The sequence below is a fragment of the Rattus rattus genome, chromosome 4 (assembly GCF_011064425.1).
Source record: "Rattus rattus isolate New Zealand chromosome 4, Rrattus_CSIRO_v1, whole genome shotgun sequence".
Lineage (NCBI taxonomy): Eukaryota > Metazoa > Chordata > Mammalia > Rodentia > Muridae > Rattus > Rattus rattus.
The window spans coordinates 3,388,533-3,414,919 of NC_046157.1; the positions used below are offsets into that span (position 1 = coordinate 3,388,533).

General features: G+C 55.5%; 1 protein-coding gene across 1 annotated transcript; it reads left to right on the forward strand.

Annotated features, from left to right (window-relative positions):
* Positions 1-30: 30 nt before the first annotated feature.
* Positions 31-24,885, forward strand: Rtn4r (reticulon 4 receptor). Its single transcript, XM_032899897.1, has 2 exons — positions 31-273; positions 23,209-24,885. The coding sequence occupies exons 1-2, from the start codon at positions 252-254 to the stop codon at positions 24,606-24,608; spliced, it is 1,422 nt and encodes a 473-aa protein (XP_032755788.1). The 5' UTR covers positions 31-251; the 3' UTR covers positions 24,609-24,885.
* The last annotated feature ends 1,502 nt before the right edge of the window (positions 24,886-26,387 follow it).

Sequence of the window (26,387 nt, forward strand, 5' to 3'; positions counted from 1 at the left end):
CCATAAAACATTCATCCGCTCCCGGCCCGCGCTGCGAGCGCCCCGCCAGTCCGCGCCGCCGCCCTCGCCCTGTGTGCCCGCAGCCCGTGAGCCCAGCCCGGCCCGGTAGAGCGGAGCGCGCGAGCCTCGTCCGCGGCCGGGCCGGGACCGGGCCGGAGCGGCGGCGCCTGGATGCGGACCCGGCCGCGCGCAGACGGGCGCCCGCCCCGAAGCCGCTTCCAGTGCCCGACGCGCCCCGCTCGACCCCGAAGATGAAGAGGGCGTCCTCCGGAGGTGAGTGTCCGCGCCGCTCCCGAGCCGGGCTGCAGCGGGGCGGGGCGGGGAGGCACAGGGCATGTTTCGCGCTGCCGGAGCTGGAGCCGGGTCGCCGGTCGCTCCCGAGGGCCACCGCAGTGCCACGCCGCGCGCTGGCCGCTAGTAACTGGGCCCTGGGAGGGCGGAGCCCGCGGCAGCCGCAAAAGTTGCGGCTTTGCGGGAAAGTTGACAGCGACGACGGGGCCAGGGATGGCGGGTCCGAGGTTCCAGATGTTGGACCAGGGCCGGTTGGAAACTAAGGGCTAGAAGGGCGGGGTCCCACCTACGAGCGCAAAGGCGGCGAATGGGTTAATGAGCGGGTTTGCAGAAACGTGGGCACCGGACCGAGATGGGGTATCTTGTCTGCCCAGCGAATCCTGCTCAGGAGAAGCTGTTTCTTTGGGGGTCAAACGGAGTGGGGATAAATAGGGGTGTCGGCAGCAGCAGAGGGCGTGGGGGACAGGGCGATCCCAGAGCTGTCCCTGGAGCAGGTAGGGAGGAGGAGAAACACACACACACACACACACACACACACACACACACACACACACACACACACACACACACACACACACACACACACACACACGCAGAGAGAGGACTGTCTCCTTCTCGGTGATCGGGAGGGCTCCTGAGAGTGAGAGGCTCCATTGAGGGGCGTTGGTGCTCGAAACACCCCCTCCCTGGCAGCCCTGTGGGATTCCCTCCTCCCATCCGGGTGCGAAGCCCCCACAGTAGGGGCAAGGGAGGATGGGCTTCGTGCAGGTTAGACATTCCTTACCTGGAGAATCGGGAGTGAACACATTGCCTTCCCCAGGTGCCCACCCTATCTACCCTGCTGATGTCCATGGTGCCGCAGGCTGCACACACGTTTCTTTGCACGTGTCTACGTGGGCTACATACAGTCTTGCACACCTCCAGTGCACACTCATACCAAATCTACCCTAGTGTGCCCATGCACATAAATGCTATAGGCACAACCCTGTACTTGGGTGCATATCCCTGTTCTCACTCCTGCCTACACACCTATGACCATACATGTATCTATGCAGCCTGCCTGCTGCGATCTTCATGCTTAGCACATGCTGGGGTCCCTTAACAGGATCCACTCACATGGAGACATGCTTGGGCTTTGAGTAGGGATACTCTGGACAGCTGGACCCCCAGACAGAGGGGAAAGTCCTGGAGTCTCCTTCACAGTGCTTGAGTCTGTGTGTGCAAGTACGTGTGTGTAACATGGTGTGTGTCTGCACATATGTGATTGTGCATGACCATGAGTACCTTTAAGCATATCTTCATGTTTCCGTTTGTCTCAGGGTGTGGGTGCGTCTGTGTTCCTAGGAGGGCTATGTGTATACCCTGCCCAGATCTGGACCAAAAGCCTTCCGAATGTATTTAGGGGTTTTGTTCAGTATCTCCAGCCCAAACTGGGGGGTGCATTCTCTTCCACCAGCCAGGGTTGGGCCAGGGGTGGTGTATGGTGGGCTGGAATCTACCTGGGCAGGAAAGATCCATTATCCCAGCTTGAGGTCACTACCATGACAAAGGGTCTGACCCTGGGCACACTTGGCTGCCTCTGCAGTTTCAACTAGGGCATCCAACCCAGCATGGCCTCGGAGAGGCCCTGCCTTTAGCACATTAGTTATTCTACCCCGGTGACCTTCTGGTGAGTGGCTCTGTGGTGCTCACCTAGCTCAGGTGTTGTGTGGGGTAACACCTGGCCACTCCCTTCACTGAGCCCCAGGCCTGTCTTCCATCCCGGAAGCTGCATTGTCTCTTGTCCTTCTGCAGTCCCCGGGAGGAAGGTGGATTTCCAAGGCAAGACCCTGCCAGGTGTGGTCTGCACCAGATCCCACCTGGCAAAGGGGAGCTCACGGAGCCTGCTGCTGTGTTTTCTTAAAGAGCCATCTCCCTGTCTCAGCCTTCCTTATCTGTGACTAGGCCGGCAATCTGGAATTGCTGGCGGCATTTCTAAGCTGATGCCCAGTAGGGTCAGTCCAATTTTCCCAAGGAGGTGGCTCTGTTTGTTTTAATTTTTTCATGCAATATGTTTTGATTATATTCTTTCCCCTCCTCGACTCCTCCCAGATCTCCTCCCTAACAACCAACTCCATGTTCTCTCTTTCAAACAAAATAAAACAAAGCCAAGAAAAATAGCAAAACCGAAAAGAAAAAAAGAAAAAAAAAAAACCAACCTCAAAATAGACAAACTAGAGAAAGAAAGAGAATCAGTAAGACAAAAAATGAACAAAACAAAACAGTCCATTTTGTGTTGGCCAGTTACACCGGGCATGGGGCCTTTCCTGAATTGAGACAGGGTCTCCGGGTGGCCCTGGCCTGGGACCTCTATGTAGAACAGATAGGTGCCCTTGATCTCAGAAACCTGCCGTGTGCTGGGTTAGCAATGCCTGGCTCCCAAGGGGTTTTTATTGTTTTGCTTTGAGGCAGGTGTAACCATATAGCCTAGGCTGGCCCCGAGTATTGGACGTACCCGTCTAAGCCACTAAACTTTGCTTCCAAGGTTTGCCCCCAGCATTTCTGCTTTAAAATTCCCCGAATGTGCTTTTTTTCAACTCCTAGTCAATAGGGGTTTTCCTGGGACTCCTGCCAATTTAGGCCCCTCCTTCCTCCTGGAAGAAATGTTGGGGTAATGAGGGAAGTGGTGAGCTGGGAGAGGGGCAGAAGTGAGCCTGTGGTTCTTTCGGGCAGGACTGACCGGTAGTTACAGTTAGAGTCGGCTAGTGGGGGTCATCTAGTAAAAGGACAGCAACCAAGAGGAGGAACACCCCCTCCCCAAGGCTGGCCCAAGGGCCCTGGGGGAGGCACTCAGTAGCCTGCTATTCTGGAAGGCTAAGGACTGACTCCTTGGTTGTGAAGAAGCCAGGGTTTGGTGCTGTCACATATTGCAAGCGGTAAGTTGTGAGGGGCAGGGTCGGCAGGGTCATGCCTACCTCTTGCCATCCAGGCCTGGCTTTAGCACCCTTTACTTGCCACGCTCCTGGCACCATGCCTTCCTTTGGAGAGAAAGGGTCCAGCTGGGAGTGAAGGCAGAAGGAGCCCTTCTGCAATCCTGGGCCCAGGGCCCAGAAAGTCCAGAAAGTCTCCCAGAAACATCAAGCTGTGCATTCAAGAAAGGGTGCGCTCTCTCTCTCTCTCTCTCTCTCTCTCTCTGTGTGTGTGTGTGTGTGTGTGTGGTGTGTGGTGTGTAGGGTGTGTGTGTGTGCGTGCATGCACGTGTGCAATGGAAGGATATGGCGTATATGAGAAGGACCTGACTGTCATAGAGTTACAGTGCTCCTGGCACTGGGCTGTGCCTGGTCAGTGAAGTTGATGTGCCCTGCCCCCATTCTGTGAGTTTTGACTTTCAACCCCAGGCAGGGCTGCCTGAGACTCTCCGCCAGCCCGGGTGCAGAGGCGGCCAGCCCGAGCCTGGACCCTCAGATGCATAAGAGCCGGCGTGGCTGTTTTTGTTTCTTTTCAGGGCCTGGCACCCTCTGCACCCTTCTGTGTGCCTGCCCTGTGGCCTGGCTACACCCAGCCAAGGTCACCTGTGCCAGCCACGTGGCTAAATAGCAGATGCTGTATTTGCTTTCCACCCTCTGTCGCTCACCCGCTCCTTTGTGGCCTGCAGATCCTCCTCTGATCAGACAGTAAAGGGGGTGAATCCTCACCTCATCGATTCCAGGGTTAAATGTATTCAGGGACAGGTGACTGACCACACAGCCGTCAGTGGGAGCCTAGCAGTGGATGTAGGGGACATGCCTCCCCTCTCCCCGCCTGTCCCCAGAGTGCGTGGGCCTCGCTGGGTCCCATCACACCCGGTGTTTGGTACTGCGGCTTCTTCTTTTGTCACTGTATTTTAAACACTTTGCACATTGGGAACTATTCTTGTGAATCATGCTTAGCTGGGGAGTGTGGAATCCCTTCCTGAGAAAGCACCAAGATGTACTTGTTCAAACCTTTCTTGGCCTCTTGCATTGCCTTCAGCCATGCTCACTCCCCTACCCTCTTGCACTTCCCTACAAGTCCTCAGTGAAGAGCATCAGGGCCAGGATGTGTACCCCTTCCTACACTTGGGCCAACTTCCAGCCAGGGCCTACGGCTGCCCCACCCCACCCCCAGCCATCTGAGTCTTTTTATACACATCAGGTGGGTGACATGGTAAGTGGACCAGGGTTCCAGCTGTAAGGAGGGCCATCTGTTCAACTGGCCCTTTGCAGGGGGTGGGGGGGTCCTCTCTCTGTTCTCAGAACTCCTGGGTACTGTGTCTGCTGTGGAAGGTTGGAGGCTGAGGTGACTGAGGTGTCCCCATGGCAGCCCCCATAGTCTTTCCCCAGGGGAGCCAGACCCTGGAAGTGGAGGTCAAGAGGCAAGGGCTATTGGTACGGTTTCCCAAGCATCCTTAGGGAGGTGCTGAGTAGGCAGAAGCCAGCTTCCCTGTGGTGTCCCAGGTGACCCATGCAGCAGCTTGGCACATGGAGGTTGGCAGAGGTGGTATGCAAACGTCTCAGGAGCTGATCCAGCTTCACGGGGAGCAGGTTGCCCAGGGGTGCTCTTTGGCCCTCCTGGGAATTGGGAATTGGAGTTTCATAGAATACGGTTGGATTTCTTTCCTTTACACTTTTCTCCTCCTCCTCCCCTTCCTCTCCTTCCTCTTCCTCTTCCTCCTCCTCCTTCTCACCTTCTTCTTCTTCCTCCTCCTCTTCCTTTTCTTCTTTCTTTCTTTTTTTTCTTTTTTGGACAGAGTTTCTCTGTGTAGCCCTGGCTGTCCTAGAACTCATTCTGTAGAACAGTCTGGCCTCGAACTTAGAGCTCTGCCTGCCTCTGCCTCCCGAGTACTGGGGATAAAGGTGTGTGCCACCGCTGCCCGGCCATTGTTGGATATCAAACCGAGGTTCCATGATCAGCTTTGGGGTGGGCCGGGTTAAGCTGCTGACACAGCACCTTTGCCACAGAGCACCTGGAAAGCTTGGTTTCAGATGGGGCGGGCATCTCCAAACGATGCCACCAACTCCGTGGCCTGGTGTATTCACGATGCCATTTTGGGAAATAGTGATGGGTGGAGGGTCAGGGGGATGAGTAGGCCCACCCCACACCAAGCTGCACCCATGGGCACCTGGTGGATGGAGGGACAGGTTTCTCCTGGTGTTGTAAGGCAATGTGCAAATTTAACCTTTGGATTTATGACTCTATTTCTTTGCAGCAAATGTCACGGGAAATGTCAGGCAAAGGCTGAAGCTGGGTGAGGGGCCCACTGAGGTAGGGAGTGGGGCTGAACGTGTTAGAGTGCTCAGGGTCTCAAACCAGAGTGAGGCTCCAGAGTGCTCACTGCCTCCTGGGAGCCCTCTCAGATTGTCTCTGTCCAGTCTGCAGTCCCCTACACAGTGTCCTCAACTTGTCCCAGCTATTATGACCTTGTTAAGATGTTGGCTTTCTTCACCCTCCTGCCAGGGCCCAGATGGGGCCAGCTTGGGAACCTTCCAGAAGTTCCCCTTCCCCCGAGTCCAGCCGGCCATAGGATCAGCTCATGCAGTACTGACTTGCTGTGTGACCTTGGATCTCACCAGCCTTTGCTGGTCACTGAAGGTGTCACCTGTAATCCTTGTGCTTCCAGATTAGTGCCCTGAGAACCAGAAAAGCAGGGTTCTCTGGAAGAGATTATGGAAGCTATGCACAGTAATGGTGGGGGTGCCTTTTGGCACATGAGCCAGGAGCAGGCTTTGCATGCTGTAGGTACACAGGAAACATGGACAGAGAGTGGAGAAGAAGAAGTTCCATCCTTCTAAGAATCCACAACCCCTACCCGTATGTCCCTTTGCCATGTCCAGCTCCGCCCGGCCTGGCAGTGGTTAATGAGTAATAACTGCCTCCCTGCCAAGTGCCAGGCTAGTGTGCCAGGCCAGCATGGCCAATTAGAGGCCTTTAGTTCCCCCAACCACTCAACCTGCAGCCACCTTAGCGCTAGGCTGCCCCTTAGGATCACCAGCTTGAGCATCACCCAGGTGATGCAGGGGTAGACCTGCGTCTGGGTGCTGCTCACACCAGTGACATGCATCTGGGTGCTGCTCACACTGGTAACATGCATCTGGGTGCTGCCCACACCACTGACATGCATCTTGGTACTACTCACACCAGTGGCATGCATCTGGGTACTACTCACACCAGTGGTGTGCATCTGGGTGCTGCCCACACCAGTGACATGCATCTGGGCGCTGCTCACACCGATGGCGTGCATCTGGGTGCTGCCCACACCAGTGACATGCATCTGGGTACTGCTCACACCAGTGGCATGTATCTGGGTGCTGCCCACACCAGTGACATGCATCTTGGTACTACTCACACCAGTGGCATGCATCTGGGTGCTGCTCACACCAGTGGTGTGCATCTGGGTGCTGCCCACACCAGTGACATGCATCTGGGTACTGCTCACACCAGTGGCATGCATCTGGGTGCTGCCCACACCAGTGACATGCATCTGGGTACTGCTCACACCAGTGGCATGCATCTGGGTGCTGCCCACACCAGTGACATGCATCTTGGTACTACTCACACCAGTGACGTACATCTGGGTACTACTCACACCAGTGACATGCATCTGGGTGCTGCTCACACCGGTGGCATGCATCTGGGTGCTGCTCACAACGGTGGCATGCATCTGGGTGCTGCTCACACCAGTGGCAGCATGGCATGCATCTGGGTACTGCTCACACCGGTGGCATGCATCTGGGTACTGCTCACACCGGTGGCATGCATCTGGGTACTGCTCACACCAGTGGCATGCATCTGGGTACTGCTCACACCGGTGGCATGCATCTGGGTACTGCTCACACCGGTGGCATGCATCTGGGTACTGCTCACACCAGTGGCGTGCATCTGGGTGCTGCTCACACCAGCGAGGTCTCTTGTCTTCGCTGACACCCAGCCACTTCCCAACTGATACCACAGTTCCCCAGCTGTGTGCCACTGAGCATCCTGGGTTCCCCAGATTCAGCCAGATGGTGTCATATCCTCTGCATCCATCTTCCAAGCCTGGCATCTGTGCCTCCTCCTGTCCCCCCGAAGAAAGTCCAATCTCCCTTCTGACCTCCCAGCTATCCCCTCTAGCCCTCACTGCACACCCATCAGAGCCACCCGTCCCTGGTCCATAGGCATAGATGTCCTCCATTCCACAGCAGGCTCTGTGCCTGCTCTATCATCGTCCCTGTTAGCCTCTGAGCCTGCCTGAAGTCCACCCTGGCTGCCCCTGCAAGGAGTAAAGCCTTGCTCACTTTTTCTCAGATCGGGCTAGAAGCCCCATGTGTAGGAACTGTCCCTTCCACCCTTGATAGGGAACCTCTTGCCACCTGGCTTCCAGAGTCACCCCATCTCTGCATTCCTCTGCAGAGGGAGGTCCAGAAAGCTGAAACACTTTCCCCGGACACCTGCTTGCCCCTATATCTGTTGGGAAGTACCCAAGCTCATGGCACTAGGAAGCCTGGTTGGCCAAGATGGGGCAGGTGAGAGCTTCGGGGCCCAAAGGCGGATACTGGCTCCTGACTTCCCTGTTGGCGTGGATAGTGGGAAGGTGGAAGTGCCGGTGAGAGCCAGCTGGCCACAGGGAGCTTGATCTGGCTATGCTGGCCAGTTCCTGGTCATCCGAATGATGGGACTCCTCCAGCATAGACCGAGGGAACTGGCCTTGAAAACTGAGGTTGGGATGGCTTTGGAGCCCTTGGTGGGAGACAAAACCCCCAATTCCTGTACTTCCTCTAACTCTTGGTCAGTCCCACTACCCTTGCCCCACCTCTGTATAGAAAATGGGTGTAGGTGTGGGGGCCCTGATAACAATCCCCTGCGAAGCACTGAGGGTACAGGAAGAGCCCGTGCTGGAGCTGTCCTGCTTCCCCAGCAGCCTTTCTGCCGAGAGAGCCCTTGGCAGCTGTCTTGAATGGAGTGATGTTCTAGCTCATGGTCACTGGACTGAGAGGGCATGGAGGGTGAGGGAGGGTCCAGGCAGGCCCAGCATCTGGGAAATGCAGCTGGGAAGTAGGGTCTCCATACCTTTGAGAAATAGGAGGTGCAGTGTGACCCCTGGGAAGGGGCCTGACTTCCTGAACTTGGCTGATCCAGGAGCTTGGAGGCCTTTGTCCCTCCAGCTTGCAGGGACACGATGGGGGCTGCTTGTATTCATACCTGGTCCTTGGAAGCAGTTCAGGCAGTGGACTCTAAAGGCAGAGATGGAAACAGAATTCCATAGAGAGACAGGGTAGCTGCTGTCCCGAGCCTGGCCAGCCTCTAGAAGAGCAGTCCAGAAAGGGCTGTGGGCCAACCCCAGGTAGCCCAGAATGTGCCGTTTGCCGTGACTATGGCTGCTTCTGCCCCTGTCCCCCTGATGGGCTCTCAGTCTTCATCTGCCCTAGTTGACATGTGTCCAGTGCCCCCATCCTCAGCGTGTATGGAGTGGGCATGACGGTGGCATGGGAGCCTGGCAGGGCTGACCTTTTAGGGCTCCTTGAGAGCTGTAGACACAAACTGTCAGCGCTGTCTGAGGACTGTTGGTGTTCTCCACCGAGTATCCCTGGCCTACCTGCATGGTCTTAGGTGTGCCTGGTCCTCTGGGGCCCTTGGTAAGGCTGATGGGCACTGACCAGGCCCCCACTGTGAGGAGGTTGGGCTTTGGGTGGGTTCCCATTGCAGGAACGCCTCTCCTGGCATTGGCCTCTCCCTCCTCCTTCCTCTCAGCAGTCTTCCTGGTACCACCAGTTACAGGCTAGCCCTGGGCAGTGGAGATCTTGAGATCTTTGTAACATCTTTTCTCCCTAAGCCGTTCTGGGCTCCAAGGAGATGTCCTCAAATCTCAAGACAGAAGGGTCCAGTGTGGGCATCAACAGAGGGGCAAGAGGACCCTGAGGCCAGTCCTCTTGAGGCCCGCCCCCTCGAGGCCCACCTTCCCTGTAGTGTTTCTCCCTTCCTAGCCAAGCTGGCCAAGGGGAGGGGGCCCTGGCTGCTATGGTGTCAGAGCAGGTGTCCCTCTGCTCCAGAGGAGGCAGGGGTAACAGGGTAGGCTGGCCTTTGGGCCGGGGGGAGAAAGGGGTCAGGGGAGGAACTCACTGTGCACGGCCCCAGCAGGATGTCCTCGTGGCTCTGTGTGTTCCGCGGCCTGACACGTGGTCTCTGCACACTGGGCCGTGTCCGGGCTGTCTTTCATCTCCCTGCCTCGGCCCCAATTTATGTCAGGCAAGGCTGACACGAGGACAGGTGTGACAAGTGTCTGGCTTCCTGTTCGAAAATTGGCAAAAGAAAAACTCTTCCCATAAAGATATTCCATCTACATCCCTCCTGGATGTCAGTAGAGAGCCCGTCACAGCCGAGACAGATGGTGGCCCTAACGTACTTCATCCTTCACCTGCTGCTGGAGCCACAGCCTGGCTACATGGTGGCTCAAAGTGTCCTCGAGGTGGGGGGTGGGTATCAGACCTCTTCATAACCCTCCCTTCCACTGAAGGCTGCTTCATTCCCAGCTCTTCCCTAGGGCCTCAGTGACAGCTAGCAGCTCCAGGAGCAGTGGCATATACCCCTGAGTCTCTGGTGGCCCCAGCATCTCCACCACACTCCCCCCTCCCAAAACAGCTCCCCAGACCCAAAGCCTCAGGGGATGAACTCCCAGGGATCCCCAGGTCCTCACATCCTATGACCACCTTTATCAGCTGTGACCACAGTCCTAGGGAGGCAGGGTTTGCTAATGTGGTTCTGTGGTGACAGATAGTCAGGGGGAGAAGGCTCCCAGCCCAGATCTTGCTTAAGGCCAGACTGGGTGGACACCCATTGTCCTTGCTTCCCCTGGGAACATCTGTGGTAAGGACCTGCTTTGCCCTGCTGATACCTGGACCCTATAGCCCATAGATAGAGCTTGTAGGCATTGACCCCAGGAGGGCTGCACAGAGTCCCCTGAATGTCTGAAGGTGGGCAGGAGCGAAGGCCAGGCTGTCGAAGGACTGGGTACTCAGAGAGGGGCCTCAAGGCCATGGGCCTGGAAACAATGTAGTTTTGCCCAAAGGGGAGTTGCTTGAACAAAGCCTTGCGGGAGGGGTGGGCAGGGCAGTGCTGGGCTTTCTCCTCCACAGGGTGGGGACAATTCCTCAGGGAGTGCCACTGACAGTTCTGAGCTGGCAGGCTGGACATTTCTTGTGCAGTATCACTGCAGCCGCCCCTCACAAACCAGGTGTGAACCCCATCATGGTTCTTGATCTCTTTTTCCAGATGAAGGAATAAACTCAGAGATTGGGGACCCCTGGCACCCCTCCAATACAAGTGGGTCCAGGGCTCCCAACCCCTGATAGACTCAGGGCTGCCCTACAAGATAGACTGTGCTGTGCAGGGACCTCAGGGAACAGGGCTGTTGATGTATTTCTTTCTGTCTACTCTGGCATCAACGTGACACCAAACAGAACAGGCAGGAAACATTTTTTTTGGATTTTACCAAATCATGCTCGTTTCTGAAAACCTGAAGAGAATACTCCAAAGTTTTGAGAAGGAGGTTGTAGCTCACCCCGCCGTAACGGAATACCGTGAACTGGGCGTCACAAATAGCAGAAATTAATTTTCTCTCGGTTCTAGAGGCTAGAACTCCAAGATCAGAGCGCCAGCATTTCAGTCGGATTCTAGTGAGCCACTTGTTCCTGCCTGGCAGATGGTTTTCGTGCTGTGGGAAATGTCCTCTCTGGGGTTTCTTCTAGGCCGCTGATCCATCTCAAAGCCTCACCCTTAAGACCTCATCCAACCCTAACCACCTCCCACTGACTCCCTTCAAATGCCTTCATATGAGGGGTAGGGTGTACAGGTTACACACCTAAAGCCCCGACATTTGGGGGCAAGGCAGAAAGATCAACAGTTCCAGGCCTGGCTCCGCAGGTAAGGACACAGAATGCCCTTCCCAGAGGGCTCATGTGTGGCTCCCAGTACCCAGAACCCACATGATACTGTACGTCTGGTCCCAGGGGAATCTAATGCCCTCTTCTGGCTCTGGGGGCATGGTACCCATGTGGTCGACAGGGTACCCATACACATAAACGGGAAGATAAAACGAAGAGCCCCGGGCTATTTCTAGACTCTCACCTCACAGAGGTCACACCCAGGGCCCAGGTCGTACACCTGGCTCTCAATCTCAAGCTTCAAAAAGCGTTTACCTTTTTCCTGGTCATAGTCTTAATGACTCTGCAAAACTGGGCCCCCTTCTCTCTCCTCCCTGGAACCCAATACAAGAGGGTATTAGTGAACCTGATCCTCTGGTGCTCTCAAAATGAGTGAATGAATGAATGAATGAGTAAATTAATGAGTGAGCAAATGAATGAATGAATGAATGAATGAGGAGATGAATGAATGAGGAGATGAATGAATAATAAAATCACACTGGGGACTGGGGCTTTGGGCATATGCCCACTACTTGGGAGACTGAAGCAGGGCATCCTCTAGAGTTTGAGGCCAGCCTAGATTACATAGTAAATTCTACCCCGGGGTGTCCTACAGTATAAGACACTGTCTCAAAAATTTTTTAAAAAGGTGGTGGTGTTGGGGGACAATACAAACACCCGTCCATAACAGAAGTGAAGTCACTCTTGAGGGCCACTCACAGAAACTCAGATCTTGGGTTCAGGAGCCTCCCCCGAGCAGAGCAGGAGAGGATCAGTGTCCCTCCAGCCCTGGGCATCCTCAGGAAGTCTGCCATTTGCCTGTAGTGGGCATGTAGTTGCCTGTGACAGACAGACATGGAACTCCTACTGGATGCTTGTCACGAGGCATGGTTCTGTGTCACGGTTCCCCCCAGTCTGGTCCTTCCTCAGCTCAAAAGGAACCTGGGTCCTTGACTGGTAGTGGGAGCTTTCCACCTTCCTTTTGAGACAGGGTCTCTCACCAAACCTGGAGCCTGCTAATTTGTCTAGCCTGGTTGACCAGTGAGCGCCAGTCTTCCCGGCCTTGTCTTTCCTCTGTCTTCTGAATTTAGAGGCTCATACTACCGGTAGCATCTGGCTATTCGGAGGGTGCTGTGGGTCCTAACTCAGGCCCTCAGATTTGCACGGCAAGCACTTTATCAAGGGAGATTTTCAGTTTTTAGGTAGGGACAGCAGGAAGGCCACCGAGAGGCTGAGGTGCTGCCCAGAAGTGAGGTTAGAGGTACCTGGTCTCCCTAGCTTCTCCCCGCCCCGTGCCTGCCAGAGCATCCTAAATGCAGCGGCATCAGGATGTAGCCAGAATCCAGTGACCTCCTTTTCTGTATGAGGCAGTAGTGCCTGGCTTCCACCCGCGCAGGTGAGAAGCCGCCAGCAATTTCCATTCCAAATTGATTTCGAATAAGCAAGCGTTATCACACACAATCATATAGGAATAATTTATCACTCGTTAATAAAAGAGCAATTACTTATTCTCATTGCCCCTGCCCGTGTGCTGTGGGCTTTGTCGCAGGTTGGGGCTCTGAGAAATAGAGAAGCCGACGCCCAGGGCTTGAGTCCCACCTCCAGTGCAAGGTGGCCCTTACTGACTTTCAACTGCCTCCCCAACCCCAAGACAACCTGAGACGGAGGCTGAAACCTAACGGGGTGGTACAGTGGCAGCACCAGTGAGAAGAGAGTGGTGGCTGGGAAGCATCAGGGTCATAGGCCCACAGTAAAGAGGGTGTGTGGGGGGCATCAGGGTTGGCTGAGGGACAGTGACTACAGAGCTGGACCTCTGAGTATCCCTTCAAGAGACACTTCTGCATTGCAGAAGCCCACAGTCGAGAACGTAGAGTGGGTCAGAGACCCAGGTCCACCCTCAGCCACCCTTGGCTGATCTAGGGCCGCCCCAGAGACCAGCATTTCCCTGCTCAGATGTCAGCTTTGCAGCTCTGCTTCCTAACCTGCGCTTGGCCACTCAGGAGGACTTGCTCTCTTCTCTTTCACCGTCCTTCATCTCTCCTCGGCTTACGGCCGACGGTAGAGTATTTGTTTCTCCTCTTGTCCCACCTCATGGGAGAGCAAGCTCTTCACTGTGTGTTCCATTGTCCCCTGGGTCCCATTCGGGACCTTGTCCTGCTACCCTGAGGCTTTCTCCTTTCGTGGGATGCACACTGACTTCTGTGACTGTTTTTGCTTTGGCTGAAGCACCTGTCAGGAAGGGACAGCGAAGGGCCGTTGAGCCCTCTCATGTTTGCAAATGTGTTCAAGCCGGGCTGGCTGAGACCAGAATCCCATATTTTAAAAGCCTTTCTGAGCCTTGCACACTGCAGTTTCCCGACTGACATGTAGGCTGCTCTGGGGAGCTTCAGTACTACCTTGCACTGCTCATGCCCAGCTTTTCCTCCTGGAATCTCTCAGTGCCCAGGAACTTCAAGTTCGCTGTGAATGCCCAGTGCCGGTCCAGGTCCTTGGCTCTAGGAATGGTATTATTTCTTGGATAATTTTTTTTTTTTACCCTCCATTTTCTGTTCTCCCTTCATACAGATGCTCTAAAACACAGTTGACCTACATTTGCCCATTGAATCTCATTCAGTTTTTCTTTTTGTTTTTCTTTCTGGAAGATTTCCTTGACCTTGTTTTCCAACCCTTCTATTGATTCTTTTAATTTTAGCGATTCTATTTTTAATTTCTAGACACTCTTTCTTGTTCTCTGGTGACTCCTTGGACATAGCACCCTGTTCTTGTTTTAAATCTACTTCTGTCCCTGGGTGGACCAATTAGAATTTCCCCCTAGTTTCTGGCTGTTCCTGACCCTCCACCTGCCACCTCTCGAATTCCTCGTTGTCTGCCTCGGTGCCTGTCCACAGCGGTGAGAGTTGTTGGTCACCTTTTTAGGGGAAGCATGTTCAGGGTTCTGCTGAGATGGGACATGTGAACTGGCAGGTTCCGAGCCATCGAGTAGGGGCTGCCCTGGGCTTCCCCATATGCCAAGAGCAGAGACCCTTTCTCTGCATGTCTCTCTGTCCCCGACTCTCCACAGAGCATGCGCCTCGGTCACCGTCATTCCGGAGGAGAGTGAGCAGGGGTCTGTATGTAGCCCACAGAGTGTGATGGTGATGGGCTGGGTAGGAAGAACAGTTATACCTGGTTACTAAGCTGCTGCGGCCGATGCTGCCTGAGTTCGGCTCTCTCGAAGAGTGTGGCAGGCTGTGCTGTGCAGCTCACCCCGCCCCCAACACACACACACACAGGCCAGCGAGCCTGCTAAGACCATTTTTGGGAAGGCAGTACACAGCTCCAAATATGCTGAAGGCACAGCCTGACTGCCTCTGTCCTTCAGTACAGGCACAGCGTTCTCTGCACAGAGCAGGGGCCATGCCAGAGTGGCTTCGTGGCTGCCCAGCAAAGGGTTCTCATGGCTCCTCTGTGTTGTTCTGTGCCTCATCTTCTCCAACTCCACATCTGAATCGTAGTGACCACAGTCAGGCATAAAGGCTGGGTACTGGTCCTGGGTGTCAAGCCATAGGCTAACTTCTGGGAAGGCAGGACACTAACTGTAGCCCAGACCTGGCTAGGGACACTTCAGTGTGAATTCAAGGCTATAGGCAATCTATAGGGTCCTGGAGAGGTGGTGCCAGGCCAGCGTGATCCTCACATTGCTGGTGTTGGTGACAGGCTTAGGGGACCCGGTCTCTTCTCTAACTACTCTAAAAGTGGGTGGAACCTACATTTGAGCCTCAATCCTCAGTCAGCCCAAGGAAGAAGGCTTGGACAAAGAGTGAGGTGCTGTGGGGGATCAAGGAGACCAGAATAGCTGTATCTTTCTGCCCTGTGGTCCTTGGGGGCTTGGGTAAGTTTGCAGGGATCCTGGGGCCCAAGGGGTGTGCCTTGTCTCCTTGGTATCCTATCGGGATTTGCCTCAGGGCCTTGTTTGGACTAGAAATAATGGTCACTTACTCCCTGTGTGATAGGGCTTCTCAGTCACTGTTCTATTGCTGTGGAGAGACTCATGACCAAGGCAACTTTTGTAAAGAAAGCATTTAATGGGGCCTTGCTTTCAGTTTGGATTTAGTCCATTTCCTCATGGCAGGGAGCATGGTGGCAGGCAGGCACGGCACTGGAGAGTAGCTGAGAGCTACATCCTGATCCCCAAGCAGAGTGGGTGACTAGGCCTGGCATGGGCTCACCTCAAAGCTCACCCCAGGGGACACACTTCCTCCAACATGGCCACGCTATGGGCCCGAACCTCCAACTGTGATCCGAAAGGAACCTTTCCTCTCCGAAAACTGACTCAGATTTTGTCACAGTGACAGAAAGCTGACTAACACGTGACCGTGACTGTTAAGTGATGGTCGAGGCCCAGTAACGATGGTGATTACGAGAGTGTTGATGCTAACGACAGTGACAGTGGTGACGGTGACATCCCTGGTGACGGCAATGTTGACGGCGATGATGATAGAAATGCCGACCTGATAATGACAGCAGAAGACACCTGATGCCCACTTTCGGTTTGTGATCCTGGCCGTGGGTCTGCGTAATTAGCTGGCTCTGAGGTCATCAGAAGTGGTCCAGACCTTCCTGTTTATCAAAAAGTTACTTCCTCCACCTTCCCTGGGCTAAGTCGTCTCGCCCGTAATACATCCTGCTTTCTTAACTGTGAATGTCTGTTAGCCAAGGCTAGACCCTTGATGTCTTGGGAAGTTTGTCAGTGCTGGCTTGCTCCAATGTCTCGAGCCAGCTCCGTGGAGCCTGGCCAGAGCTTCTGAAGCTGTCTGCAGCAAAGGGTCATCAGAGCCCTGCAGAATCCTGCAGGTGATTACACAGGACGGGCATACCAGCAGACCCCTCCTGAGGCAAGTCACTACCAACCCCAAACCCACCTCCCCCAGGTTAGTGTCCCTGTTAGGGCCTTTTCCTTCCCTTCCAGAAGAGGAGTGACCCTCACTACTTCCTCCTGATACCTGGGACAGCTGTTCATCTTTCTTAAAAACAGTTTTGATCTTTTGGCTTGTTTATTTATTTATTTATTTTTTTTTTGTAGATTAAAAACTTTAAGCCTACATGCATATTGTGTGACCCATATGCATGCCTTGTGCCCTCAGAGCTCAGAAGGGGACATGAGCTCCCCAGGAACGACATTTAAAATCATTGCGAGCTGCTAAGTGAGTGATGAGGACCAACGTGGCCCCCCTGGGAGGGCAACAAGGGCCCCGAACTTCTGAGCTGCCTCTCCTGAGCCTGATTGTTCTTGACAGGATGGTCTCGAACTCCTGATCTTCCTGCTTCCACCTCCCAATTGCAAGAGTAAAGTGTTCCCTACTACCCCCAGCTTGGTTGGGGTTTTTGAGACAAGGTCTTGCTATATTGACCTTCAGCTCCTGATCCTCTCTCCTGCTTCAGCTTACCACTTTGATTTCCACGTCGTATTCTATTGTGCATGCTTAGTTATATGCCTCCTGACAGTGTCCTTAGCAAGATACCTGATTTTCCATAACCCGAACAGGACTTCACTACTCCTCTTCCACATGCTACCTCCAATCCCCCGAATGCTAGTCTTGCCCAGTGTTCCCCTCTGCTAACCCTGCACCAAGGAGAGACCACTGTGCTCAGCCCACCCAGCCATGTGGGCTCGGCAGAGCAGTGAATAGTCTTCTCTGACTGCAGGGTTCCTTCGCCTTGGACAGGAGGTTGAGTGCCCTTGGCTGAGCCCTTGTGAGTGTTAAGACAGACACACTGCACACAGCAGGTGATCAGTCACAAAGCAGGTCGGCAAACTTCCTGTAAGAGGGCCCAGCATGGTGGGCCACACCATGTGTGGTGCCAGCGTCACTGTGCCGAAAGCAACCCTGGGTCGTGGGCAAGCACATAGATGTGGCTGCATGCCAAGGAGACAGCTTATTGCTAATGTAACAGCCCACTCTTAGGCTCTTGAGTACCTGGGCCCCCTCAGCCTTTCCTCTAGCTCCATGGACTCAGTGCTTTGACCTTGGAGGGTGATTCCAGTGGGCACATCTAGCTGAAGAGGATTGTATACTCCCTCTCGCATCCCTTGTCCCCACTGGGACTCCCTGCCTGTCCTGCTGCCACCACTGGCTCTGTGACAGAAGTCTCTAGAGGTTGGGGAGGCCCAGCTTAGGAGGGCGTGCTGAGGCTTCATTAACTGGCCGTCTCTAGTAGAATCCTGTCTACCTTGTTTTGTTCTGAGGAGTGGCCAAGAGGCATAGTCAGTGGGTCCCAGAGGGTGGGAACCAGAGGGCATGAGCTGATGACAGCTTCTAGGCCTGCGTTGTGTTTTTACAGAAGAATGAGTTTAGCTGCAGCAGAGGCCACCTGCCTGTTTGGTTGATCATGTTCTACAAACACAGGAACCACAGAGAGGTGTCACCTACCTCCTCCCACCACAGGGTAGCGGAGCCTCCTCTAGGTCCTGACATCTGCACAGCCCCCATAACAACCCATTTCTGCCCTTGTGCCCAAGGGTTACTTGGCTTCTATAAGATAGTCACCTTGTTTTGCATACTGCAAATGACATATCGACAACACAGTCCTGAGCCTGCCCTTCCCCACCCCAATTGCTTGTCCCCTAGTATATGTTCTTATCTCCCAGTCGAGGCCTAGTATATACAAGTATCGCACGCACCCCGAGACCTGCACTTACTCCGTGCGTTAAAACTCAGGGCCTCACAGATCAATAGCAGATTCAGGGATAGGATAGGGTGATCCGGGGCTCTGTCTAGGATACTTGTCACGAAAGTAGATTTGAGGCACAGAAGGCAGAATCCAGTACTAAAGACCCTGCCGGGCAGAGCACTCCATCCTGGACAGCGTCAGGACTGCAGGAGTGGGGGGCATTTGTGTGGCAGTGCAGGGGCTTAGGTTTCATAGGATGTCTATGGTGGGGATATGCCAGCCATTGCTTAGTTAACATTAGTGTCTCTGGGGACTGGAGCGGAGCCTGGAAGATGGATTGAATTAGCAGCAGGACCACAGAGGAGGCCTGGGGGTGAGAGGCAGGTAATTAGGCGGCAGCTGCCCGTCAGGGAGAGGGACACTGAGTTGGATGGGCTTCAGACAGACTGAACCTCTAGGTACTCGACGCCATAGGCCTGCAGAGCAGGGCTCACAGGGCGGGGTCAAGGAGGTGAGTATCCTGTGAGGCTCAGGAACCCCTTAAGTAAGGATGGACAGGGACAAGAAATGGACTCCTAGGAGAGTCTGGTAGTACACACTTGTAATCCCAGCTACTGGGGAGACTGAGAGAGGAGCACCGCAAGTTAAAGGCCAAGCTGGGCAGCTTCATGCCCCTCTGTCCCAGAAATGAAGATGAAAAAGCTGGGCATGGTGGTGCATGCCTTTAATGCAGCACTGGAGAGGCAGAGGCAGGGGGTTTCCTGTGGGTCCTCTGAGGACAGGAGGATGACCTGACATAGTCAAAGCCACTTCTGCTCCAGCTCTGCTCCGGTTGCAATATGTCAAGCAGCCAGAACACATACCAGGCCTCAGTTTCCCCACTGCTGTGTCCTGGCCTGAGGTGCATCGGCGTGGGTCTTATAGCTGCCAACCATGGCAAGTGACCTTGCCCGTTATCGACCTGGCCTTGTTCTGCCCTATAGTCAGGATCAATAAGGAACAAGGTCTCAAGGGATCCGGACAGGGCAGCAGAGGCTGGTGACCACACCCTCAGGAGACACAGGGTGGGCTGTCCTCTGGAAGCTTCGACCACCTTCCTGCTTCCCCCACTTACTGTGCTCTGGGGAGGGCCCAGGAGTGTGGATACAAGCTGTCACCGTGGGTGTCTGTGGCTGATGAGGGATGAAAGGAGGGCGTGTGTGTGAGAAGTGAGTGGATGTGTGGGGTACAGAGGGGGTGGGGTCAGTGGAGATATGATGGCAGAGTGACTCTGCAGTGTGGGGATGACCTCGGTCCGTCCAACCTCTCCTGGAGCTATTTCTGGTCTTGCATGCTGAGCTGTTCTGCCTTATACTGTGGTCTCCTCTAGACTGCTTCAGCCCCTTCTACGTCCTTCCAACCCCAGTTCTGTATATCCATGGAGCTAGCCTCCCAGCCCTAGACAGCATGGGAACCATGTCCCAGTGCCTATCAACAGTCAGCAGCCTAGCACCCATCGGCTGCCCTGTTCACGTAGCAGTTGTCCTTCATGAACTGGCTAGACTCTCCTTGACAGCCCTTCGGGTAGCTCTGTCTCCCACTCCCTTCCTTTTAAACCGCCTTGGTATGTGAGCAGGGCTTCGCTACCCACTTCCTTGGTGTCCTGGTCTGTGAAACGGACTGCTGCTGATGGTAAGGAACGGATTCCTTGGTGGCACTGAGGCTTTCCTACCCCAAGTGGTATATCCAGCAGGCTCCTCCAAAGCCCATGGTGTAGATATTTGCACTTTGAGAGACCCATGGGCACCCAGCTGGTAGAAGGATGAAAGCCAGCGTCTGGAGTCTGTTTGCCTGCACCTCATCAGGTGAGGCCAAGAGGACATCCCCATGGGATGTCAGGCTAGGCTAGGGTGGCAGGCGGAGTATACGCAAGACTGCAGTGGGATGGGAAGATGCTAAAGAAGGCAGTCTCAGCTTGGCCGTTCACTGCTGAGGTGAGCTGCTGACCTCAGCAGTGCCTGCCTGCTGGCTCGAGTGGCTGCTGGGCAAGGCCCCAGAAGCCTCTCACCCTACCTGGCCCCTCCCCTCCCTTTCTCCCTGTTCACACCGGCTCTTCCCTGGTTTCCTTCCCTTTGCCTCTGCCCTCTCCTTGCCTTTTTCCTCCCCCCTCCTCTTTCCTCTTCCTCCATCTTCCATTCCTACTCTCCTATCTCCCCATCTCTCTCTTCTTCCCCCTCCCTGTTCCCTCATCCATGAACGTGAATATGGGCTCCTGACTCAAAAAGAGCTGTGGGTACCAGATGAGTAGCCCGGTGGCTGTATCCTGCCTGATCTGGCTGCCCCAGGTGGAGAAGGAACCCAGGGTCTGGGGAACCTCAGATCCATGTGCACTAGGAAGCCAGTCCTTTTGCACTGTCACCTGCTTGTTCCTGTGACTCCCTAGGTGACCTGAGCTGAGCCAGAAGCCACTGACTTGACCTAGTTCAACAGCCAGTGAGCTCCCCATGGGAAAGCCCTGGAGGAGACCCACACACAGGCCTGATGAAAACTGACTTAAGTGTAGACAGAGAGATGTGAAAAGCTATATGCACAGCTCACAAGGGTGGCTCAAGCGGACATGGGGTTCTGAAGGAGTCTGCGTGGATGCCATGTGAGAGAGATGGACCTCCCAGGACCACTTTCTGCCCACGCGTGCATGCCAGGGGCTTTCTGAGAATGGGGCCATGAACAAGACTGGCTGGGAATGTCAGGTGGAGGCCACAGGGAGGCCAGAGGGCTAGGCTGCTCCTCAGAAGGAAGGCCCTCTCCCATGAGAATTAGTGGGCAGGCTTGGGAATGAAAAAGAAACGGGGAATACAGGGGTCCAGAAGTGCAGAAGCCTTGTAGCGCGGGGCACTGCAGAAACCATAGAATGAGCCAGGAAGGCCTGCAAGGTGGCAGAGAGAGACTGAATAGGGCAGCCCAGGGCTGGGGTCAGGAACACCCTCACAACGCCTGCTCAGGTGTCTGGGTATTTCCCCAAAGCCCTGCTGTGAACACACGCAATGCCGCAAAGTTGGGTTTGATTAGCTCATAAAAAGATGCCCCCTCATGCTTGCTCAGCGCAGGAGTTGCCATGGAGACCAGTGGGCAGGCCCCAAGGGTGGCCAGGCTGGAGCCAATTACTGTGGCTACGGCAGAAGAGCCTACCCCAGCCCCTGTGCTGACAGGGTAGGTGAGAAGGGCCGCCTCTCAGAAGTTGATTTCCATCAGAAACACAGCTGTGTCTCTTACCTTCCTATGCCTGGTGAAGCTGAGCATAGCCAGGCCTCTGGTTGCCCACCCCCTACTGTGGCTCAGCCCCGGGGAACCCTGAGCCCAGCTGAGTTAGCATTGGGCAGCCTCAGGCCTTGGGGCTACAGCCTGTCTCAGCCAACCACTGGTGGTGGTTGGCACGAAGAGATCGGTGGTGCCTTGGGTGTAGGAGAGGTCTAGTCAGTAGCATGGCATTGTAGGTGACGGGCAGTCTTTAGCACAACTGGGCTATAATGTGACCTAGCTGTCACCCATGGCAGTAAAATCTCTAGGCTGGCCATAGGGACATGAAAGCCCCCCACTTACGCAGCCTGAGTTCAAGACCGGGAAGCACTGTACACATGGTAGAGTGTCCTCTTGTGACAGCAGATAGGGCATCGTGGGGTGCTGACAAGGCCAAGCCCCACTGTCCCAGAAAGGCTGTGTAAGAGGAGAATGTGAGAGGGAGCTAGCTGCCTAGACAGAGCCTCAGGCTCATCTGCATCCCACGCATGGCTAGCCCAGGGAGGGGCATCTGTGGATTGGGGGCTTCTGGGCCTAGCTTGCCACCTTGGTTGCCCGCAAATGACCAGAGGCCCAGCAAACCCAAGCTCTTCAAAGAGGGCTACTGAGTATTAGAAGTGAGGCTCCCATCTTGCTCAGCTGTTAAGCTTGCCTGGCCTGTGGGGCTCAGGATTTAGAGCAGTAGTTGGCACACTTAGAAGAGGACCCTTTGTGGTAAGGGGTCCAGTGAGAAGTCCCCAGAGGCCAAGGCTTGGTGAGGAAAGCTGGCTTCTGAACTGCCCCTCCTCCCTCCGACTTCAAGCTTCGACTCCAAGCCGACTCCAAGCCGTTAGCCAGCCTCGGCCTCCTGTCTGCAGAATCCTGCGCTTAGCTAGCTGCCAGCACAGGTGTTAGCTGTCAATGGAGGTGTTAGCTGATAAGCCATAACCCTCCCAGGGGGATTCACATTTTAATAGACTCACTCCTGAAAGAGCCTTCGGCAGGCATTCGAAAGGATGGGGCTCTAGTGACAGGCCAAGAAGCTGTTTCCTAGGGATGTGGCACCCCATCCCTAGCTGCAGTCCTTGGCCACACCCAGGTATATCTGGCCCAGAGACTAGGATGGGGCACGGTGCCTTGGGGCCACTGAGAGAAGTGGGGTGGCAACAGGGATGGGCAGGAAGGCTGGAAAGGGATGGAGCTGAGAATGAGGCCAGGGGAGGAGGCTGCAGAAAGTGTTCACAGCCAAGTCAGGAAGTGCTTAAAAGGGAGGCTGTGTGGAGGAGGAGCAGCCTGCCCTGGGGGCCTGAGAGAGGCTCCTGGGGTAGGATCCTGTGCCCTCCCTCCCTCCCAGCCTTCCCAAGACTCCTCTTCCTTGGTTAGCTGAGGTGCTAGTGAGAAGACCTACCGTCAGGAGGCTCCTCAGGAGACCTCCACAGGAAAAGGCAGCCCTCCGGGGGCTGCAGATTCCCCATTCAAGCATGTCTCCCATTTTAGCACGAGGGGGTCTCCTAGAATCCCCGTAGTCAGAGGTCATCGAGAGCTATAGGGGAATGGGCTGGGCATAGACTGTGAGCCTCAGACACGCCCCCCCAACACACACACACACAGGCTGGGCCAAGGAACATGACAGGTCTAGGGGTGCACCTCAGGCAGCTCCCACAGTGTTTCCCCAAGAGCTAGACTGCCCCTCTTCATCTTAACCTGTAGCCTAATAGGACCGAGCATGAAGTTAAGGCCAGCGGAGGCAAATAACAAACAGGTCCCGGGTTTCTTCCGTGGGTTGGAGTCCTGAGCTAGTATTTATGCTACCCCAGAAAATGTGTGGTTTTGGTGACCAACTGGGCTATCACCGAGGGGTAAAGCCATAGTCATGTCAGCAGGTATAAGACAGGTTGGTATGCTGCAGGGGGAGGGGGAGGTTCAGACATGATCACTCGTATAGAAGTGTCTCCAAAGACAACTTACAACCCAGTAGAGGTCCTCCATCCCCGTTCCCAGGGCTGGCAGCCTTTGGTCTGCCCAGTCCCCCCGGAGACCCCACTCAAGGAGAATTGGTTCCAGCATCAACTCCCACCTCTCAGGGCTCCTGTCTGATCACCTTCTTCTCTGCCCACAGGAAGCCGGCTGCTGGCATGGGTGTTATGGCTCCAGGCCTGGAGGGTAGCAACGCCCTGCCCTGGTGCCTGTGTGTGCTACAATGAGCCCAAGGTCACGACAAGCTGCCCCCAGCAGGGCCTGCAGGCTGTGCCCACTGGCATCCCAGCCTCCAGCCAGAGAATCTTCCTGCACGGCAACCGAATCTCTTACGTGCCCGCCGCCAGCTTCCAGTCATGCCGGAATCTCACCATCCTGTGGCTGCACTCCAATGCGCTGGCCGGGATTGATGCCGCGGCCTTCACTGGCCTGACCCTCTTGGAGCAACTAGATCTTAGTGACAATGCACAGCTCCGTGTCGTGGACCCCACCACGTTCCGTGGCCTGGGCCACCTGCACACGCTGCACCTAGACCGATGCGGCCTGCAGGAGCTGGGGCCTGGCCTATTCCGTGGGCTGGCAGCTCTGCAGTACCTCTACCTACAAGACAACAACCTGCAGGCGCTTCCTGACAACACCTTCCGAGACCTGGGCAACCTCACGCATCTCTTTCTGCATGGCAACCGTATCCCCAGTGTTCCTGAGCACGCTTTCCGTGGCTTGCACAGTCTTGACCGTCTCCTCTTGCACCAGAACCATGTGGCTCGTGTGCACCCACATGCCTTCCGGGACCTTGGCCGACTCATGACCCTCTACCTGTTTGCCAACAACCTCTCCATGCTCCCCGCAGAGGTCCTAGTGCCCCTGAGGTCTCTGCAGTACCTGCGACTCAATGACAACCCCTGGGTGTGTGACTGCAGGGCACGTCCGCTCTGGGCCTGGCTGCAGAAGTTCCGAGGTTCCTCATCCGAGGTGCCCTGCAACCTACCCCAACGCCTGGCAGGCCGTGATCTGAAGCGCCTGGCTGCCAGTGACTTAGAGGGTTGTGCTGTGGCTTCGGGGCCCTTCCGTCCCTTCCAGACCAGTCAGCTCACTGACGAGGAGCTGCTGGGCCTCCCCAAGTGCTGCCAGCCGGACGCTGCAGACAAGGCCTCAGTACTGGAACCCGGGAGGCCGGCGTCTGCTGGAAACGCACTCAAGGGACGCGTGCCTCCTGGTGACACTCCACCAGGCAATGGCTCAGGCCCACGGCACATCAATGACTCCCCATTTGGGACTTTGCCCGGCTCTGCAGAGCCCCCACTGACTGCCCTGCGGCCTGGGGGTTCCGAGCCCCCGGGACTGCCCACCACCGGTCCCCGCAGGAGGCCAGGTTGTTCCAGAAAGAACCGCACCCGTAGCCACTGCCGTCTGGGCCAGGCAGGAAGTGGGAGCAGTGGAACTGGGGATGCAGAAGGTTCGGGGGCCCTGCCTGCCCTGGCCTGCAGCCTTGCTCCTCTGGGCCTTGCACTGGTACTTTGGACAGTGCTCGGGCCCTGCTGACCAGCCACCAGCCACCAGGTGTGTGTACATATGGGGTCTCCCTCCACGCCGCCATCCAGAGCCAGGGACAGGCTCTGAGGGGCAGGCCAGGCCCTCCCTGACAGATGCCTCCCCACCAGCCCACCCCCATCCCCAACCCATCATGTTTACAGGGTTGCGGGGGTGGCGTTTGTTCCAGAACGCCGCCTCCCACCCGGATCGCGGTATATAGAGATATGAATTTTATTTTACTTGTGTAAAATATCGGATGACGTGGAATAAAGAGCTCTTTTCTTAAGCTGTGGCCTCTTGGGCTGCGGCACTGTGGGTGGTGAGAAACGAGGGTGGGTCCCAGCATAGCATCTCCTTCAGACACTGCACAGAAGGCCTGAGAGGAGATAGAACTGCCCACCCTCACCGGTGGGGCAGTTTGGGCTGAGCGGGGGTGGGGTGGGGTGGGGGTGGGGGGCTCACATATGGGAGTGAGGTGACATTCTCACCATCCTCCAGCTGCACCAGTGAGCTTGCCCCAGAGCTGACATCCTTGGGCTCAGCCAACTTCTCTGAGAAGTGGGAGCTGGGCTGGCTTCATACTCAGCAGTATATGGTTCTGAACAAACTGGGTTTTGTGGAGACATCTACTCTAGGTTTGTCCAGCCTAGAGGAGGCTGAGAGTGAGGTGTAAAGACCGTGCTTCCCCTGCTTGGGAGCGACCAGGAATGGGCTAACTCCAAAGGGGAGCTCAAGCTCGTGCAAGCGCCCCAGGTCACAACCCTCATGCCTAGGTGCCTCGTGCCACCCCACAGCCCTTGAGGATACGTGTGGCCACGAATCCACGTGAGCACAGAGCAGACACACATGGCAGAGCAGGAGCCACACAGACAACACGTTTGCGTGCATGTGCTTAAAACAGCACAGGCAAGAAGATGCATGTATGGTTTCTCTGAGGCCTGAGCTGAGAAGGCTGAAAAGGCCTCAGACACAGGAGGGAAAGAACCACTTGGACAGAAAACAGCGAGAGAGTCGTTGTGAGGGGAACTGGAAGGGGTCTGCCTCCCCCACCGGGGCAAGAGCTGGGAGAAAGGAAAAAAATTCAGGGACCTGGGGGAGGGAATTGGGGGAGCCAGATGGCCATGGGGGCGGCCAGGGATCCGGAAACTCGGGGAGGAGGCTGAGTGGGGGAATGTGCTCGGCAGCCAAGGAGAGACCTAGGGCAGAGTTGGAGTCTGAGGTCCTGGTCTGGCCTGGTCCTTCCTTACCAGGGAACCTCTTCCAGGAAGCCCCCCGGGGTTGCTCCTGGGCCTGGGCCTGCTGTGCCACCTCACACACCCACCTGGCTGTGCACATTTACATTTGCAGTTCGTTCCTCTGCAGAGGGACCTCCAGCCGGTGCTCCAGGCCAGGGCACCGTTGCTTGTCCGAAATCTGGGGATGCTGCGATTGGAATAGGTCTCATGGGTGAGAGGACTGCTTCACCCAGCCCCTTCTCCTTAGGAGATATTCTCCACCACCCTGTTCACCCTCACAGCCCTCTGAGGAGCTCGGTGCACCACCCATCAAGAAGACGGCCTGCACAGGCCTCCCCAGCGTCCTAGGAGGCCCTGGCCTGCACCTGGTGGACAGGACAGGGATCTTCATGGACCATCCCCACCGCTTACAACAAGGAGCTCCGCCTATTTGAGAGGATCAAGGCAGCCTGCTGAGTCTGCAGGAGGGGCAGTGCTGAGGGCTAAGGCTAGGTCTTCCCAAATATAATTCAGGACCCAGAAGCTTCCATTGACAAAGAACCTTAGGGTTCCT

Bases quoted from the DNA above. Each gene is read 5' to 3' on its own strand.
- Rtn4r (XM_032899897.1), top strand. From the start codon at position 252: ATGAAGAGGGCGTCCTCCGGAG. The intron at 274-23,208 runs GTGAGTGTCCGC...CTCTGCCCACAG, and splicing joins GAAGAGGGCGTCCTCCGGAG to GAAGCCGGCTGCTGGCATGG.